The sequence below is a fragment of the Aspergillus alliaceus genome, assembly GCF_009176365.1.
Source record: "Aspergillus alliaceus strain CBS 536.65 unplaced genomic scaffold BDW43scaffold_7, whole genome shotgun sequence".
NCBI classification, from domain to species: domain Eukaryota; kingdom Fungi; phylum Ascomycota; class Eurotiomycetes; order Eurotiales; family Aspergillaceae; genus Aspergillus; species Aspergillus alliaceus.
The window spans coordinates 664,340-680,232 of NW_022474690.1; the positions used below are offsets into that span (position 1 = coordinate 664,340).

A 15,893-nucleotide genomic window follows, 5' to 3' on the forward strand; every position below is an offset into this window, starting at 1 on the left:
GTAATCTCTAAATTTATAAAGTATGAGAGAATACTGCCTCCTACTGATTGGTTGAATAGAGCTACCGGAAAGAGTTTAAGCTCAGTGTGGCAGTCAGAGATGCAGCACCAAGCTTTCACGCTTGACTAAATCCACGGTCAAAGGAGAAATAGACCTCCCCTCTGCATCTAGCCATTGAGTTCACCAATTGCCCGGAACAGAGCGGCTAGTCGAAATGGATCCGCCTGTTTCCTCTTGAGATGCCATGCCAAGGGTTCTCGTCTTGGCAACAATGTCTTGCAATGGAGTCTGTATATTCCCCGACGCTGCTACTGGTTTACAGCAGACAAATAGTCTTTGACCATGTTGCTAGTGGCCTATTGCCCCAAGGGTTAGATTCTTGACAAGGGTCGTGGTGCTATACATGCGGGGTTCTTGTCCAAGGTTCACACAGAAAAATTATCTTCCTTCTTATAGTAAACCCGTAAATATATAATTAGCGTGTTTCTCCCTCTTCCTAAAGCAAGTTCATAATCAACTACAACTAGTACCACCATTCATCTTCACAATGCGGACATCCCGGGACTACTTTTTGTTAGCCATAATGGCCCTCTCCCAGACACACTTAGTATCTGCAGAGCGGGTCCTGGGCGCGTACATATTCGCCCGTCACGGAGACCGCACCCCCAAGATAATGGGCAACACCCAGCTTACAGATCTGGGATACAACGAAGTCTTCAACACTGGCAGCTACTACCACAGCCGCTACATCAACTCCAGCTCAGTCCTCCGTATCGAAGGAATCAGTGAGGAAATCGTCAACCTCAAGCAGCTCACCGCGTCCGCACCATCAGATACAGTGCTTCAGAATTCCGCAACCGGTTTCCTCCAGGGAATATACCCGCCGGTTGGCTCACTAGCAAGCCAGACCTTAGCCAACGGGACCTCAATCCAGGCTCCCTTGAACGGCTACCAACTAGTCCCCCTATCGCTCACCTCAACCGGCACAAACAGCGAAGACAACACATGGCTCCAGGACACAACCAAGTGCCAAAATGCAAGAGTCAGTAGTAATGACTACTACAGCTCCACGCTATACAAAGACCTCCTCTCCTCAACTAAAGACTTCTATCAATCTCTCTCGCCAGCCCTCAAAAACGAATTTGCCCCCTCAGAAATAAATTTCAAAAACGCCTACCCAATCTTCGACTACATCAACGTCGCAAGGATCCACAACACCAGCACTACAGATATGCCCACAGACTCCCAATTCCGCCAACTGCTCACCCTAGCCAACATCGAGCAGTACAATCTAGCCTACAACTCCACCTCACCCGTCCGCGCCATAGCAGGCGCCCAACTAGCCGGGGAAATCCTCGACGCTCTGAATCAGACAATCACAAGTCAGGGTAAAACAAAACTAAGCATCCAATTCGGATCCTACGGGACCTTCCTCTCGTACTTTGGCCTCGCCCAGTTACCCAAGGATAACCCAGAGTTCACGGGTATCCCGGATTATGCCTCATCCATGGCATGGGAGCTCATCACTAAGTCTGATTCTACAAGCGGGTTCCCTGATCCGGCTGATATATCCGTGCGGTTTATCTTCCATAATGGAACTATTACCGGGTCTTCTCAGCCGAGCGAGTATCCCCTGTATGGACAGAAAAGCGTTACTATCCCGTGGACGGAGTTTGTGAAGAGTACGAAGGATATTGCGGTTATGGATACCACGGAGTGGTGTAGTATTTGTGGGAATACGGATGGGAAGTGTGCGGATACGGGGTCCGGGTCTTCTTCTGCTACCACTGAGTCGACGGAGGGGAAGCATGGTGAAATTTCTAGGGCTGTGGCTGGGGTTATTGGGGCTATGGTTACCCTGGCTGTTGTTTTGGGGTTGGAGGGTGCTTTCTTCTTGGTGGGTGGGTTTACGGTTGTTGCGAAGAGGAGGGTTGGGGGTGGGAGTATTGCGTCGGGTGGGTCGGAGACGAAGTTTGTCGAGCATGCTTGAGTATACTAGTAGAGGGTTGCCTAAGAGGATACCAGTAGCGTGGTGTGTATTGCTTATTTGTTGATAGGCTACTGTTCGTTATATTGGGGTGATGATTATGGATATGCAAGTTGAATGTAGTTATGAGATGAAGTGATGAAGCAATGCATGATTGATTTTTTTTTTTCATGTCTTATCGCAGTAAAAATGGGACTTTTAATGCGATATTTTTTCATTTCTTGTTCATCATCAATTTTATTAAAGATACGGTCAAGGAATAAAATCCATATTAAGTATCTTCATAACATTTTTGAAGGATAAGCAGATGCTAAGAAGTGCAAGTCGCAAAAGAAAGACAACATATACAGTAAATTTAGTACTCGTCAACGTCTCTGGGGTTCTTCTTGAAGAACTCCTTATATTCCTCCCAGGTTTGTGTCTGCAGTTCCTCTGGCCAGGTTAGGGGGGCAAGAGGCTGGTCGTGCGCCTTGAGCATCTCCAAGCGCTCCCGAGTCAACGGGCGGCTCTTATTGATACTGTACACCTTGATCCTGTGTGCCGAGCTCGTCACATGTAGACCCCAATTCCAGGCCGCACGAACAGCCAGAGGCTGCGTATTCAGAGCGTTATCCCAGCAGCGACACACGATTTCAATCCACCCCTCCACATCACATGGAAGGTCAATCTCCCACGTACGCCACGTCCACTGGCGCTTTTCGGACATATTCTCGAGAGGAACCGCATACCAGGTGAAGCCGCCATCGGCCGAGAGCTCGATTCGCTCCGGCCATCTACCACCACCGGAATAGCCCCATCCCTTGCAGCGGATCTTGCCGTTGTGGATAACGACTTGGTTCGTCCATGGAGACATAATGGCGGAACTGACGGGCATCTCTTGGATCTGAATACCGTCCGTGGGGCGCTGGTTATGCTTGCCAACCTGCTGGTTGAAGTAGAGATATTCCTTGCTCTGAACGGGTGCCAGACTGGGTGTTTCGATGGCTTTGATTCTGTACAGCCACTTGACACTGCGAGCACCGATATATCCCATCACCATCACCCTCAGGGGGTATCCGTGGATCTTGGGAAGGGGTTCGCCATTCATTTCCCAAGCCAGCATGACCTCATTGGCCTTGACCTTGGACCAGGGTACACTGACCAAATAGTTCATCACCTCGTTGTTCTTGAAGTATGTCTCCGCACCGTAGAGCTCAAGGTGTTTACCACCCTCGAGAAGACCACCGCAGTCCTTAATCACCTTCTTCAAGCTGATACCAACATATTCCGCGGTTCCAATAGCGCCTTCGGCCCACGGTGCCTGGGGAACCTCATCTCCCTGGCCGGCGTAGAGCGAGATCTGCTCAAAACGACGGGTTCCAGAACACTGCATTGTGATCATCTTCTTCATACGAGGAAACTTGGATTCATCCATCAGATCATCCATAGTATACGTCTTGGGGTTCTTGACAAGTCCATCCAGCTTCAAGAAAAACTTGTCCTTATCGATTAGAGGGATACCACCGTGATTCCGGACGAAGTGTAGGGAGTTGGGTGTGACGGACTGGGCGGTGGTGAGCCGCTTCGGGGGCTCGCCATTGTACGGGAATTGCAAAAGGTGGAGCATTTCAGGGTGTTTCTCCTTCAGGACAGTATTCCAAGAGTCCTCAGGCACAGAGGTGAGCTCACCCCCAACGGCATGATGCCACTGCTTCCAGTGCGTTCCAGGAAGCACGGGATTGGTATCAGGAATCGGTCCCAACTGAAACTCAGGGTTCGGAGGGAAGGCTTGGGAGATGAGGATCTTGTGCGCAGCTTCCTTCTTCTCGGGGTAGTTCTCCCACTCAACGTATCTACCAACGAGTCAGTTCCACCGCTCAACCACGCACATCAAAGAGAGGAAGGAATATACCCTTTCCACCCCTCCAACTCCCTCGCAAACAGCTTCTCAGGATCACCAACAGCCTTAATCGCTGCCTCATCCTTGGTCATTTTCCCATCCCATATTTTGGGCTGGATATACACCGGCTCAGGACCAGTTTGGTCCAAGAACGGCAACTTGGCAGCATTGATACCCTGCTCGATTTTCCACTCATCGGGACGGTTCTTAACCCCCATATCCTTCTTGGCCTCGTTCTTGACCTTGGGGTTGGGGCCGGGTTTGTTCTCCATTTTCTGGTCGACCTTATGCGGGACCTTTCGTTCAGATTTTCTTGTTTGAGGCATTCTGTTGAAATTAGCGGGCTAAATATTTATTTTCCAGAAGACCCAGCATGTCATTTCAACGCTTATATACTACGCAATATCCAACATCCCACCTGAAGCGGGGAACCTGACCTTCCGCAACGGGAAATAGTAATAGGCCAATCATCGAGCTCGCTCGACAAAGTTCCCAAACCAGCGCAAGAACCAGGATAACGTCCACGTTGGAAGAAAAGCAAAAACTGCCGGTGTAGTGGGTAAATCTAGCCACCCAATGACGGAAGCTGGGCAGGATCATCATCACCTCATCGTGCAGTCGCGGGAACTCACTCTGTTTAGTCTATCTAGGGATAGCAGAGGAATGTATGGACCTAGCCTGCCTCACAAGTGAATCTAGGGGAAAGGGTGGCTGGGTTCACTACTCCTAGCGAGCTTACGGAGTCAGGAACATTGAGTTTTGTTTCTGGACGGAGGTCATGAAGAAAGTGATTGTCGTCCTAGGGTTCGAAACTACAACCTGCTTTACTTATACTGATACCTACACTTTGCTTCATTCCGTGGTTCTGATGCGGGATTTCCCACCCAGGGCTTGGCCCTATCCATGACCCTCCTCCCCCTACATACCAACGAGGGCATGCCCCGAATGACCGTCTTGGGATCCAGACGTCGCTTCTAATTGGAATACTCGGTAATATTCTCCGATAAGCTTGGCCTTTGCTGTGGGAACAATTGGGCGATGGTGATGTGAGCCCACAAAGTGGAGTGGTTAGAAACATCTATTCCAGAAGGAAGAAAAAACAAACAGCTGTATGCGTGCACGGTCCTCTTAGCCCGGAAATCGGGTTCTCGGTCGTGTTCGAAGTTTGATCATTCCGCTACATTATGCAAGAGTCAAGAGAGCGCGTCGACTGTTCATTCGTAGAAATTAAAAACGGGCGCGAGCGATCTGTCGACTGGCGGCTTTGCTCGGAGGTGAACCATGTCTGTCGGAGGAAAAGGAAGAGGATTGATTGGTCGATGGGTATGTTGTCTGTTGCTCGGCTGGAGCTGTTAGACTTCGCGGTCTTTTGGATGGTTAAATATAATCGCTGAATATGTTTGGGGGGAGAATGAATGTACGAGAGGGTACAGTGAGGCGAATCGAAGTGAACTCTCAATATCGTGGTGAGTGCCGAGCGTGCTAAATTCTTATGCAATGGATGAAAAATGATTAGCATATCATATGAGCTGCATTATGCAAGTAGATGTGACGTGGCGGCATCTTCTATCTCCTGCGATAATCAGCATCACGTGCAGGGGTATTATTTCGCAGCGAAACGAGCAAAGATATGGGTGGGAGTCGGTGGTGAATCGTCGACTTGCAGTGAAGATGGTGATCTCATAGTGGAGGAAGTGATAAATAAGGGTCTGTGGTCTGGCCATCTGCCGATGTAACCCTAATTTCCGAGTCAAGCCAAGCTGGTCGTCCAACACCCCAACGTTAATTCTATAAATCCATTATCAATAGGCCAACGATCCGGTATTAACTCTTACAAGTGTTGTCTGCACTGGCCTCTTTAGTCTTTTTGTCCCATAGAAGCAAGAATCACGCGGTACGCGCGAGGTCCTTGATAACGGAATCCTATCAACATGTAGAGTACCCTTGTCACGATGACAAGCCTTGTGAGCCTGTTCAATCGAACTAGGCCATGCCGAGAAGTAACCTAGACTTTCGCTTTGACTAGTACAATGCTACTCAAACGATAGGGGCCGTCGGCTTTCCGATCGAGGCAACATTTTCCCCAACAGAGTATGAGTGCTAGCTGGAGACATCCGATCCATCTCACTATTGGTCGCTCTACTATATAGATGTGTATAGCCCATTGGTCACGAGGAGCGCGAGGTTCTTCAGATACGTGACGCGGATCACAATCCATATACCGCAACAAATCCGATGCTCATCAGGAAGATATCATCATAGTCACCGGATACAACTTCATTATGGTACCCAGTTAATATTGTCTTGAGACGTTACACTCATGTTGACATCGAACCATTTGCTTAATGCTGGGTAGGCGGATGCCGAATAGTTTTGTACATACTGTAAATTTCTTTGACTCTAATATCGGGCATGTAATTACCTGGACGTCCATACATTGTCCGTCGGGTCCTAAGATAGGTGTTGTCTACTTGTGACATGAATAAACCTCACTAAACCGAGTGGTCGGTCATTCCTTACCAAGTATTATTGTCGCAATTATCTGCAGCTACAGCATCTCGGCCTTACGAAATATGTATGTAGAGCTAACAATATTTTAGACTGCCGTATGCATATATTTCGTGCAAAAAGAGGTGAATAGCCGCGTCAAGATGGCTACAATGTCATTAGATTGAGATATAGGCAACATAGCACAGCTCTGGGAAGAGCTTGTCGCATTGAGTATTCGAAATATGAGAGCTCGTCACTAGAAGTGACTGCGCTCATTCGAGGGGGTCATCGCCAGGCCCAATGTGCCGAAGCTAATCTACACCCCCTGGGCTGGAATATGCAAGTTGGCTGATGGATTAACGCATGACGAGCGCGTGGTGGTACTAGTCCAGGCACAATATCTGGGCACGCAACGCGAGCAAGGTGTCCTTTGCGAGATGACAATGTTCCTGCAGCGGATGGTGACGACGGGTGGTCGCATTCATCAGGAGATCGCGCCCGTGCACTAGTCCAGCAATTGGATGAGATCTTGCATTAAATTGCGATCTTCGGTTCTTCAATGAGATCTCGGCTTTTGGGGACGAAATAGATGAGGTTACAACCATTGCCGAGTCTTCTCTTAACTAGGGCCAATCGCGTAACTCTCCGTTAGATTCCAGAGATTCGACGTGCTTCCCCTGACCACTGACTGACTGCGACATACAGTACTCTAGTTTTCTCATACAGAGCTGTGTGTTATTGGGTGTATATCTCATAGTACAAGGATCGATGCATGCTAATTGGTCCTTTCGGTCGAACGGGACATCGGCTGCACACCCCTTAATATATTTTCTGCCTGTCAATTTCCTTGCAATTGTTTGTTCACGCCTCCTTTGTCTATCGAATACTCGAGAATATTGAACCCAAGACAACTTAACAAGATGTAACTTGGTCAGCTAGAGGCGGGGTAATTGTGACAGTAACACTGGCCATATTAACAGATTGGAGAGATGTGTGTCCAAGTACTACTACGAACACGCTCATAGGGCGTCATATCGATGGATGAGGTCCCATGACCGGGTGAGGAGCACAAAGCATCGCTATAGATGTCGACAAAGAAACCGTTCAGAGAAAAGTTCAAGAAGGAGATTGAATACAATCAGACAAAGTGTGAAAGGACCAGTAGTTGATCGGCAGGGAAGGCTATTTCCGAAATAAGTTCAACGGTGGCTAGAACTTGCGAACCTTGTCCAGCCAATATTTAGAGTTACCTGTGAAGATCTTATGCTCAGGAGAACTATCTATTTCTCTGCAGGAACGGGCGGAAAGTGTTGTGTCTCATCCCTCGAATGCCAGGGCGTCCATGGAAAATGGGTTCGAGCCGGAAGGGCGCCACCGAACACTTTCAGAAAATATTAAGCAATAAGGGGTCGTGCGTAACCTGAGCAGAAGAACTCCTCAATAATTTCCATCTCATGTATTTAAGCCCTAGAGAGGTAATATCGCACGTGGAAGGCGCATAAGGAACAATCAGCAGATCTTCCGGCAGGAGGATGAAACAGTTTCACGGTAGCTTATCTCGCGGGTGGAATACTCCCTTGATGCATCACGACGAATCGCTGAATGACGATTGGTAAGAGAGGCAACCCTTGTCAACCGGAGGGTAAGCGCGGGGTCGCCAAAGAATGTGACGCCAATAGCCTAGATTGAGGTATTTCAGCGAGTAAGCGCGGTTGCTTCACTTCCCATACTGGCATGTGGTTACCCGGCAGAGTCCCATCTGATCAATAGCATCTCCGAATTGCAGCCTTTCTGTGAAACCATACATATGCGGCGCACCTTATCGGACGGAGAGACGGACTATAATATCTGGATTTGTAGACGACGTTGTTGGATCACTCTGCCGAAAGAGGTGATCTGGTCACCTGCATGGCAGTCGATTAGGGCTACGCACCTGACAGATAAGAATGCTTAGCGTCGACGACAGAGTAACTAACAGGGATTTTAGGAGCGATGCGATGAGATGGTATGATTTATGGGTACCTGCTCTAGACGAGGTAACGTCGTTTGCCCTTTCTTTCACACCGACGGGCCAAGCGTCTTTGTACTCCACTACGCACAATCGCCTCGTTGCCCTGTAATTCCGTTTGAAGCGCTTCAAGTGCAAACTACCAAGTAGCTCCGTTCGACCATTTCCAATGCATCCTATCCCACGAAGATGCAATGGTTACATTCCCTCCTCATTCATTATCCTCTCCACTATACCTCGGGGTATTGAGATCAAAGAATGAAGCCAAGGAATGTATGTGTACAACTCTATGTAGCCGGTGCCAAACACCCATGACGGGCGCAGATGACTCGCAATGTGGGCGATTAATCTAATTCTACGATATGTTTGCTGTTGGTGAGTCCTACCGAAATATGTATAATAAGGCTGTACATTCCTCCCTGTTGGTCTGCACCCCCTTCAACCCTGAGCCTTCTTTTCCATTGTTGTTCATAAGACCCCCACCATGTCCTTTTCAAAGGCCGTTTCGCTTTTGACACTTGCCCTCTCGTCTTTCCAAGGCGCGCAGGCCGCGCTCAATTTAAATAACCCAAATAACATCGCTGTCTACTGGGGTAACGTTCCACGAGGCACCACAAGCCTACCATCACTGACAAGGTTCTGCAGGACAGAATTCATACGGACAATCCACCGGTCCCTATGTTCAGCAGCGTCTATCATACTACTGCAGGAGTGAGTGGCCATCTCTACAGTAGAAAATTGACAATGCTGACATACCAACTCGATGTATAGACACAGACACAGATGTGAGGATTTGAACATATCATGACGGTGTGATGAGCTTACTAACAAGACAATAGGTGTACCAAATCTCCTTTCTCACTAGGTTCAATGGAGTGGGTGGCGCCCCCGAGGTCAACTTCGCAAACGCGGGTGATAACTGCACTACATTTGAGGGCACCAACCTCCTAAACTGCCCCCAAATTGCGTGAGTACAATCCAGTCATGTACCAACATCTATACTGACCAAGTGATATGATATCAGCGACGATATCAAAGAATGCCAGTCTCTGGGACGGACCATCCTCCTCTCAATCGGAGGAGCTACCTACAATGAGGGTGGCTTCGCCAGTGAGTCGGCCGCTAAGGCCGGTGCCAAAATGATCTGGGAGACCTTTGGACCTGTCACCAATTCCTCGGCAAAACGGCCCTTCGGCGACGCAGTCGTCGACGGTTTTGACTTCGACTTCGAAGCCGTTTCCAACAACATGCCCGCCTTTGCCAACCAACTGCGTTCCTATTACGAAACGGACACCTCGAAAAAATACTACACGACAGCTGCACCCCAGTGCCCGTATCCGGATGCAGCGGATGGCCCAATGCTGGACGGTACTGTGTACTTCGATGCTATTTGGGTCCAGTTCTATAACAATTTCTGCGGTCTCCAGTCATTTGTGCCGGGTAGCACGACTCAAAACAACTTCAATTTCGAAACATGGGATACCTGGGCCCATAAGACCTCTCTGAACAAGAACGCCAAGGTCTTCGTCGGGATCCCTGGTAACAGGGGAGCGGCAGGTAGCGGGTACCAACCAGTCGACGTTGTCAGCCAGATCATCCAATACACCAAACGGTTCAGCAGTTTCGGCGGAATCATGATCTGGGATGCGAGCCAAGTGCAAGCCAACAGCGGTTTCCTTTCCGGCATCCGGTCTGCGTTGGGTGGCAGTAGTGGTGGCGGCGGATCTTCCTCGACAAGCTCGACAACCACAACCAGTAAGACAACTTCTTCGACCCCTTCAACCCCGACGACAACTACAAGCACAACCTTAACTAAAACAACAAAGCCCACCACTAGTCCAACGACGACCACGTCAACAGCATCTCCCCCGTCAACCACCTGCCCGGCTGCCGGACGGACATGCCCCAGCACCGGAGCCTTCGCTTGTAACGGCAACCAATTCGGCATTTGTGACAATGGAAAGTGGGTGATGCAGCAGTGCCCAGGTAGCCTTGCCTGTGTTCAGAGTGGATCGGGTGTGTACTGTGACTTTCCGGGACCGGCTGGCAGTGTCCCTTGCTCTTGAGATTTTATTTTGTGTGTAAATTCTTCTCTTCTTTGACAATATTTGGTACGTGTTTGTAGGAATCAATGGATAAATGTTTGGTTCTGTTGAGGTATACATGCGTCCAAAGACGACAAGTTGTACTTCACCCTCTTCACACCAATAGCATATAGTTGAGGGCTATAAGAGGATCTGGTCCTAGGATTATGAGACCCAATATCGCATTCTTCCGATAGACTTGGACAAACGAGCCATGCTTACCTAGGCCTCCCGTCTTGCTATTATAAAGCCTCTCTTCCGAAGCAACCAATTATGGATATGTTTCCTCGCTAGCCCGTCCAGCCCTCCAGTTCTTCCACAACATAAGTACTTATCCCAGTGCTTACCTGTACCATAGCCATGGATTGAGACGAGGTGCCGATTGGCATTCAGAAATCCAGCTAATATCTGGAACGAATGAAGGAACTGACACACTGTCATATCCGAAGCCAGTCGATGCTGTGCCGCCTGTTATATAGAGGCTAATGATAGTCCAAGAGTATCATACCAAAATAATATGCGCTTAGGGAGAACAGACAAAACATACCGTTCCATAATATTGCCCGCGACCTTCTCTATGACAGCACCACACAGCCGGGCGACGAACTTAACGGCTCAGCAGGCAAGAAACGGTAAGGCTCTGATAGTGGTCACGGGGTCAGGTACTGCCTTGTCCCAATGTACCATTGAGAGAACCTTTCTCCCCTATTGATCAAGGGCACTACAAAAACAAAGTTGTCCTCAACTAGGCACAAGAGCCGTGACCCCTCCCATGGGGATAGTGCAGCCACAGCTTTAGGCAGCGACTCTCATCCAAGTCTTAGAGTAAGCCGCTCATTTTCCTACTCCAGCTGACTCCGATTTATCGAGGGCACCTTTGCCACATGCCGGTCCGAGGATCCGCTATTGTGCTTCTGCTTTCTGCCCTGCTATTAATGAACAGTAGCCGCGTTACACCTGAAGCCAAAGTCGACCGTGGCACTTGACCCCTTCTGCAAGATGCGCCTCTTTGTGTGTAACACCAATGCAAACTTTCTGACCGAGCCTGGGTTCCTATGCCCTAGACAGTAGTTGGCAATATCTTATCAGTAAACGCCAGTGAAGCACTGGGACCACGAGATATACCATACTTCAAACAGTGAGGTGGCTGTCTTCTACTTTTAAGTTATCTTGAAGGTCCTAATAAGGGAAAATTGATGTTGATTGTTGATCCTACAACTGAGGTTCTACCTAGGCGACTACCGAACAAAGAGCACACAGGTGCTGGGCCTATTTAGGAAGGCTGTGTCAACAAGCTAAGTTGAATATATTAAGGTTGCAAGGTTAGACCTTCAGCCAGCGTTGGCCTTTGGTGGAGTGGGAAAGTAGAGAATATTCCTCAAGTTATGAGAATAACCTCGCGGAGCTGGACGCGCACAGCCAGCTGATTAGTTTAGCCAAGTCCGCAGAAACAGACCGACAGAATAACCAACTGGTCGATAAGACGGCGCCCATGGCCGGATAGAGATTACTAGTCTCTCCAGAATAGAAAACCTAGCAGTACTCAGTGTACGGGATTTGCGCGCGATCGGGATGCAAATCACGCGTCCGCCAAAAGTTCCACGAACTATGCCGAAGCCCCGTTATAGACACCCGCGATGACAGCCTGCACAGGCCTGTCTTGGATATTCGTTGGAATACCGGGTGATGCCGGAGCCCGTGTTAAATGGGTACCGCCAAAATGTTATTCGCGGCAACAGAAACAGTTCCAATCCGCATAGTGCCCCCCCTTCACGTTCAATCGAACCGTACTCTAGGTTAAAAGGTCCTAGTGTCTCGCCAGGATACTCGCTCACAGCCCAAGGATGATCGAACGCGTACTGCTGGCCGATAATCCATTAATAATATCCCTTGAAGACTATGAACCAGAGCTTTCCATCCCACTCGATAACTGCTGGAGGGTCGTGTGGCAATCTATTCTTGCGTACGTTGCCATTAGACTCGATGTCATATTCCACGCGATGTTTCGCAACCCCAGAACATTTGAGTCTGGTAGTGCTTATACCCCTAGTTTAACGTGAGCATTCAGAGAGTGTTTAACCGGGCATGGGTTAGTGCGTCGGTGTTATTCGACTCGCAGATGGCTCTTGGCACATATAAATGATGCATCTACCCTGTCATCCGTTTGTCTGGACACTGGATGCACCGTGAAGCTGATAGACAGACGATTCCTATTAGGCCTGATGTCAGGTGCGATCATCAAGGAAACACCAGTTCTCATTCTCATACGAGGCATTGCGAATGGCTTTCCCAGTAATCATTCTTCTTTGCGGCAACCTTCGATATGATGTCGGAGCTTCCTCACTGCACAGACTAGACCAGATACCTCCAGCTCTGGAGGCAAGTATCGGGATTCTGCTTCAGTCAAAGATCTGCTGAGAAACATTGTCGGTTGTAGAAACTCTGAGCCGGTCGTAAGGGTTGGCCGGTTTAGTTGAAATAGGTCTATTGGACCGAGCCGAGAAAAGGTGGGCCGGTCGAGAAAACCCAGGCCGCGAGGCTGTTCCAGTTTCAATTTACGGATGGAACGGGGGATTGTTTCTTAGTCACTCTCCCCCCCCCTTTTTTTTTTGATCCCCGTGGACGTGACGTCCTCTCTTTCTCAGAAGAGGTGGAGGCGTTGGTAGTACAGAAGATGCAGCAGGAGATGCAGCGACTGGGGTCATGTCATAAATCGGTGAGGAAGGTTGAATTGAGGTAGCCAGCGTAGGGGTTGTCTTGGATATCTCTCTATTATCTAGAGACATCAGATTAGGTGCAGGAGCCGGCGTGACAGGGGTTGTCTTAGGCTTCTTCTTGTTATCTGTGGAGAGGTTACTGAAAGCTTTGACACCATGTGCAGGAGTTGAAGGCATGTAAATCTTGTTGCAGAGGTACCGGCCAAGTGAAACCTAGTATGGACAGCCTTGTGGAGGCCGTGTGAGACGAGAGGTTGGCTTATTTGGTGACATACCGTTAGCCAGGAACTAACAACAGGCTTTGGTAGATAGTTCACATTCGCAATTCTTGCGTATTTCGAAATCTAGTGCTCCAGCTCGGTTTGGCCTTCTGCTAACGGAGCAATGAGCGTGATGAACATATTATTTGGTTCAGTTATATCTAGCCTTGTCCATTGACGGTGTATTTCTGAACAGGTCTGCCCGCGATAATCGGTGGACCAGTAGAAAGGGTTCGTCGCGTTTACTACCCGTATCAACAGAATTGCCTTAGCCAGGTTCCGCAAGTTCACCACATTGTGGAAGCATCTTTGCCAGATCTCATATCGTACTCAAAGCATTATAACAGCGTTACTGTAGGATATGACAGGCTGGTCATTTGCATATCACCATGCATTAAGATCAGAAGATGTTTCCGATATCTACGACCCATCGAATCCCTGAAATGTCGATGCATTTCTCCCTGGTTCGTAGGCACAACACCAGTATCTGGGATATCGGCGTGCTCTTGCTTCATCCTTGCTGGGTCGTTGATGTTTCAGTGGTAAAATTGGGGTGACAGTTCTATCTGTCCATTACCTTTTGATGACTGCTGCCGCCCTCCACGTCTGGTGATGCATGGCCTAGGTTACATATTCTGTGTTATAAACGCGTTCGATGCTTTCCTGTATGGTCTTAGGGCAATTTTCAGTATGCGGTCGGCAAACGTGTAACTCAATCTCCACCACTCTGCACCTCAACGGCCACTATTTTTATCGCATCTTGAAGTCGCGGGTCTGTGACACAAATTTAGCCTCCCCTATGTTCTCGCGTTTTCCTTCACCCTGATGTTCTTCTAGCTCTCGCGATGATTGGTACCCTGGACTGCTAGAGAACGTGGCGGAGATACATTGTGCAGGAGCCCCTATTTCCGTGTAGCACCACCCATACATGCCAGACCTTCTCAGAAGATAGTCAGTCCGGCTGTCTTCATGTTTAAGATGCTAATACCGAGTGCTCTAAAGCACACCATACGAGCCTTTCTGAGCCTGCAGTAGCAACGTGTGGTCAGGTCATGCAATGATAGACTAGATTGTCCGCTTCTATTAGAGGGTCTGTAGTATCATTGCCTGACTCCTCTGCGATCAAGGCAGACTGGAGAAAGTTGTATTTCCCTTCGCTATACCAGGAACTTCTACCCTCCAAGTACATCTTCCGCTCGCCGAGGTCATTAAGGCTTTCAGGACATCTCCCAACCGTCGAGGCAATTGGGCTTTGTTTGGGAGCTTCGTAGCTAAAATGAAGCTACAGGGAATCCCATTTAGTTTGCATCTCTTTGGAGATACATGACCGAATTCGTCGCTTGCGCATTCATCTATGTGAACCGCGCTCTTTCGGGTGCTTCCATTTCCGTTGGACAAGTCCTGCTATCTCGTCACTGCCCGAGTTGCGGTTAGATGCTAGTTGTAGAGCCACCTTCTGACTCTCCTTAGGCTCTATGACTTACGTGAATTGTAGCAACGAGATAAAAGCTACCATCCAGTGATGCAGTATCTTCGTTGTTTGGGTACATTTGGATTATCTTGATCTATAATAAGGTCTTTCCAATCTTTAGACCTTTCGAAAAGTTTAGGAACCCGTTGAGATGGATTGGAAAAGGGTGTTGTCTAAGGGATATATCTCACGGAAGGGGACCTCATATAGCTGAAGATTGATTCACCAGTGAAGTAAATCATGAGTTCTTGGGAATTGATAATTCACAGGCAGGCTTCTGAACTTCAAGTGTCGTCTCTTGTAATTTAAACCTAGCAGCGTAGAGCAAATGCCTCCTTAAAGGATGCACACAAACGGTGCTACATTCGGCGTTTACGATCGGGAAATAATATGGCTTCCCGGGGCTTCAACAGCTGGAAATTTATTGCACATGCATTTCTTTGATACTCCTATTTACCTTTCTATGGCCCCTAGAATTATCTTATTCGCACCTTAGTCCAAAGAGTTGAAGCACTTTATACCCATTGCGTAGAGAAGGTGTGTATACTGGCAACTCCAGTATTTCCAATATTGGACTTAAGATTTGCTGCTCCATCCAAGAATATATGCATTTCGAATGCAAAGTGTTGACCGATAAAGGCATAATAGTCTTGAACAACAACTTGCCGCCCCATTCAATGACCACAGGGAGGACGCGTGGGAATCGACTTTTGCGTACATTGCTGTTTATTTCGAAATCGTACTTCCATGCTGCAGCGCGCTGAGCGAAAGTGGTATGTATGAGCGCCATGATCGCCCACGCATCGCTCAGTCGACAACCGAACGGTGGCCAGGCGACAAGAGTATGCGGCCGACTCTAACATGTCCGACTGCGAAGGCACGGCGGTCGGATTGATGTAGAGGACATGTAGACGTTCGACTTGCTTGCTGGTTAGGAAGCGAAGCGAATAGTCTGCATGGTTATCTGCACGTTGGACTATACTAGAGGACTCGTGGT

General features: G+C 48.6%; 3 protein-coding genes across 3 annotated transcripts; 2 read left to right on the forward strand and 1 right to left on the reverse strand.

Annotated features, from left to right (window-relative positions):
* Window positions 1-547: 547 nt before the first annotated feature.
* Window positions 548-1,990, forward strand: BDW43DRAFT_323199 (histidine phosphatase superfamily; the record flags this gene model as incomplete). Its single annotated transcript, XM_032049705.1, has 1 exon — window positions 548-1,990. The coding sequence occupies one exon, from the start codon at window positions 548-550 to the stop codon at window positions 1,988-1,990; it is 1,443 nt and encodes a 480-aa protein (XP_031903783.1).
* A 352-nt stretch (window positions 1,991-2,342) lies between these two features.
* BDW43DRAFT_297954 (sulfite oxidase) lies at window positions 2,343-3,958 on the reverse strand (the record flags this gene model as incomplete). The annotated part of the gene is made up of 2 exons (XM_032044481.1): window positions 2,343-3,819; window positions 3,879-3,958. 2 exons carry the CDS (start codon window positions 3,956-3,958, stop codon window positions 2,343-2,345), a joined length of 1,557 nt encoding a protein of 518 aa, XP_031903784.1.
* Window positions 3,959-8,848: 4,890 nt separating this feature from the next.
* BDW43DRAFT_307961 (glycoside hydrolase superfamily) lies at window positions 8,849-10,430 on the forward strand (the record flags this gene model as incomplete). Its single annotated transcript, XM_032046360.1, has 5 exons — window positions 8,849-8,957; window positions 9,010-9,075; window positions 9,136-9,149; window positions 9,204-9,331; window positions 9,389-10,430. 5 exons carry the CDS (start codon window positions 8,849-8,851, stop codon window positions 10,428-10,430), a joined length of 1,359 nt encoding a protein of 452 aa, XP_031903785.1.
* Window positions 10,431-15,893: the final 5,463 nt, after the last annotated feature.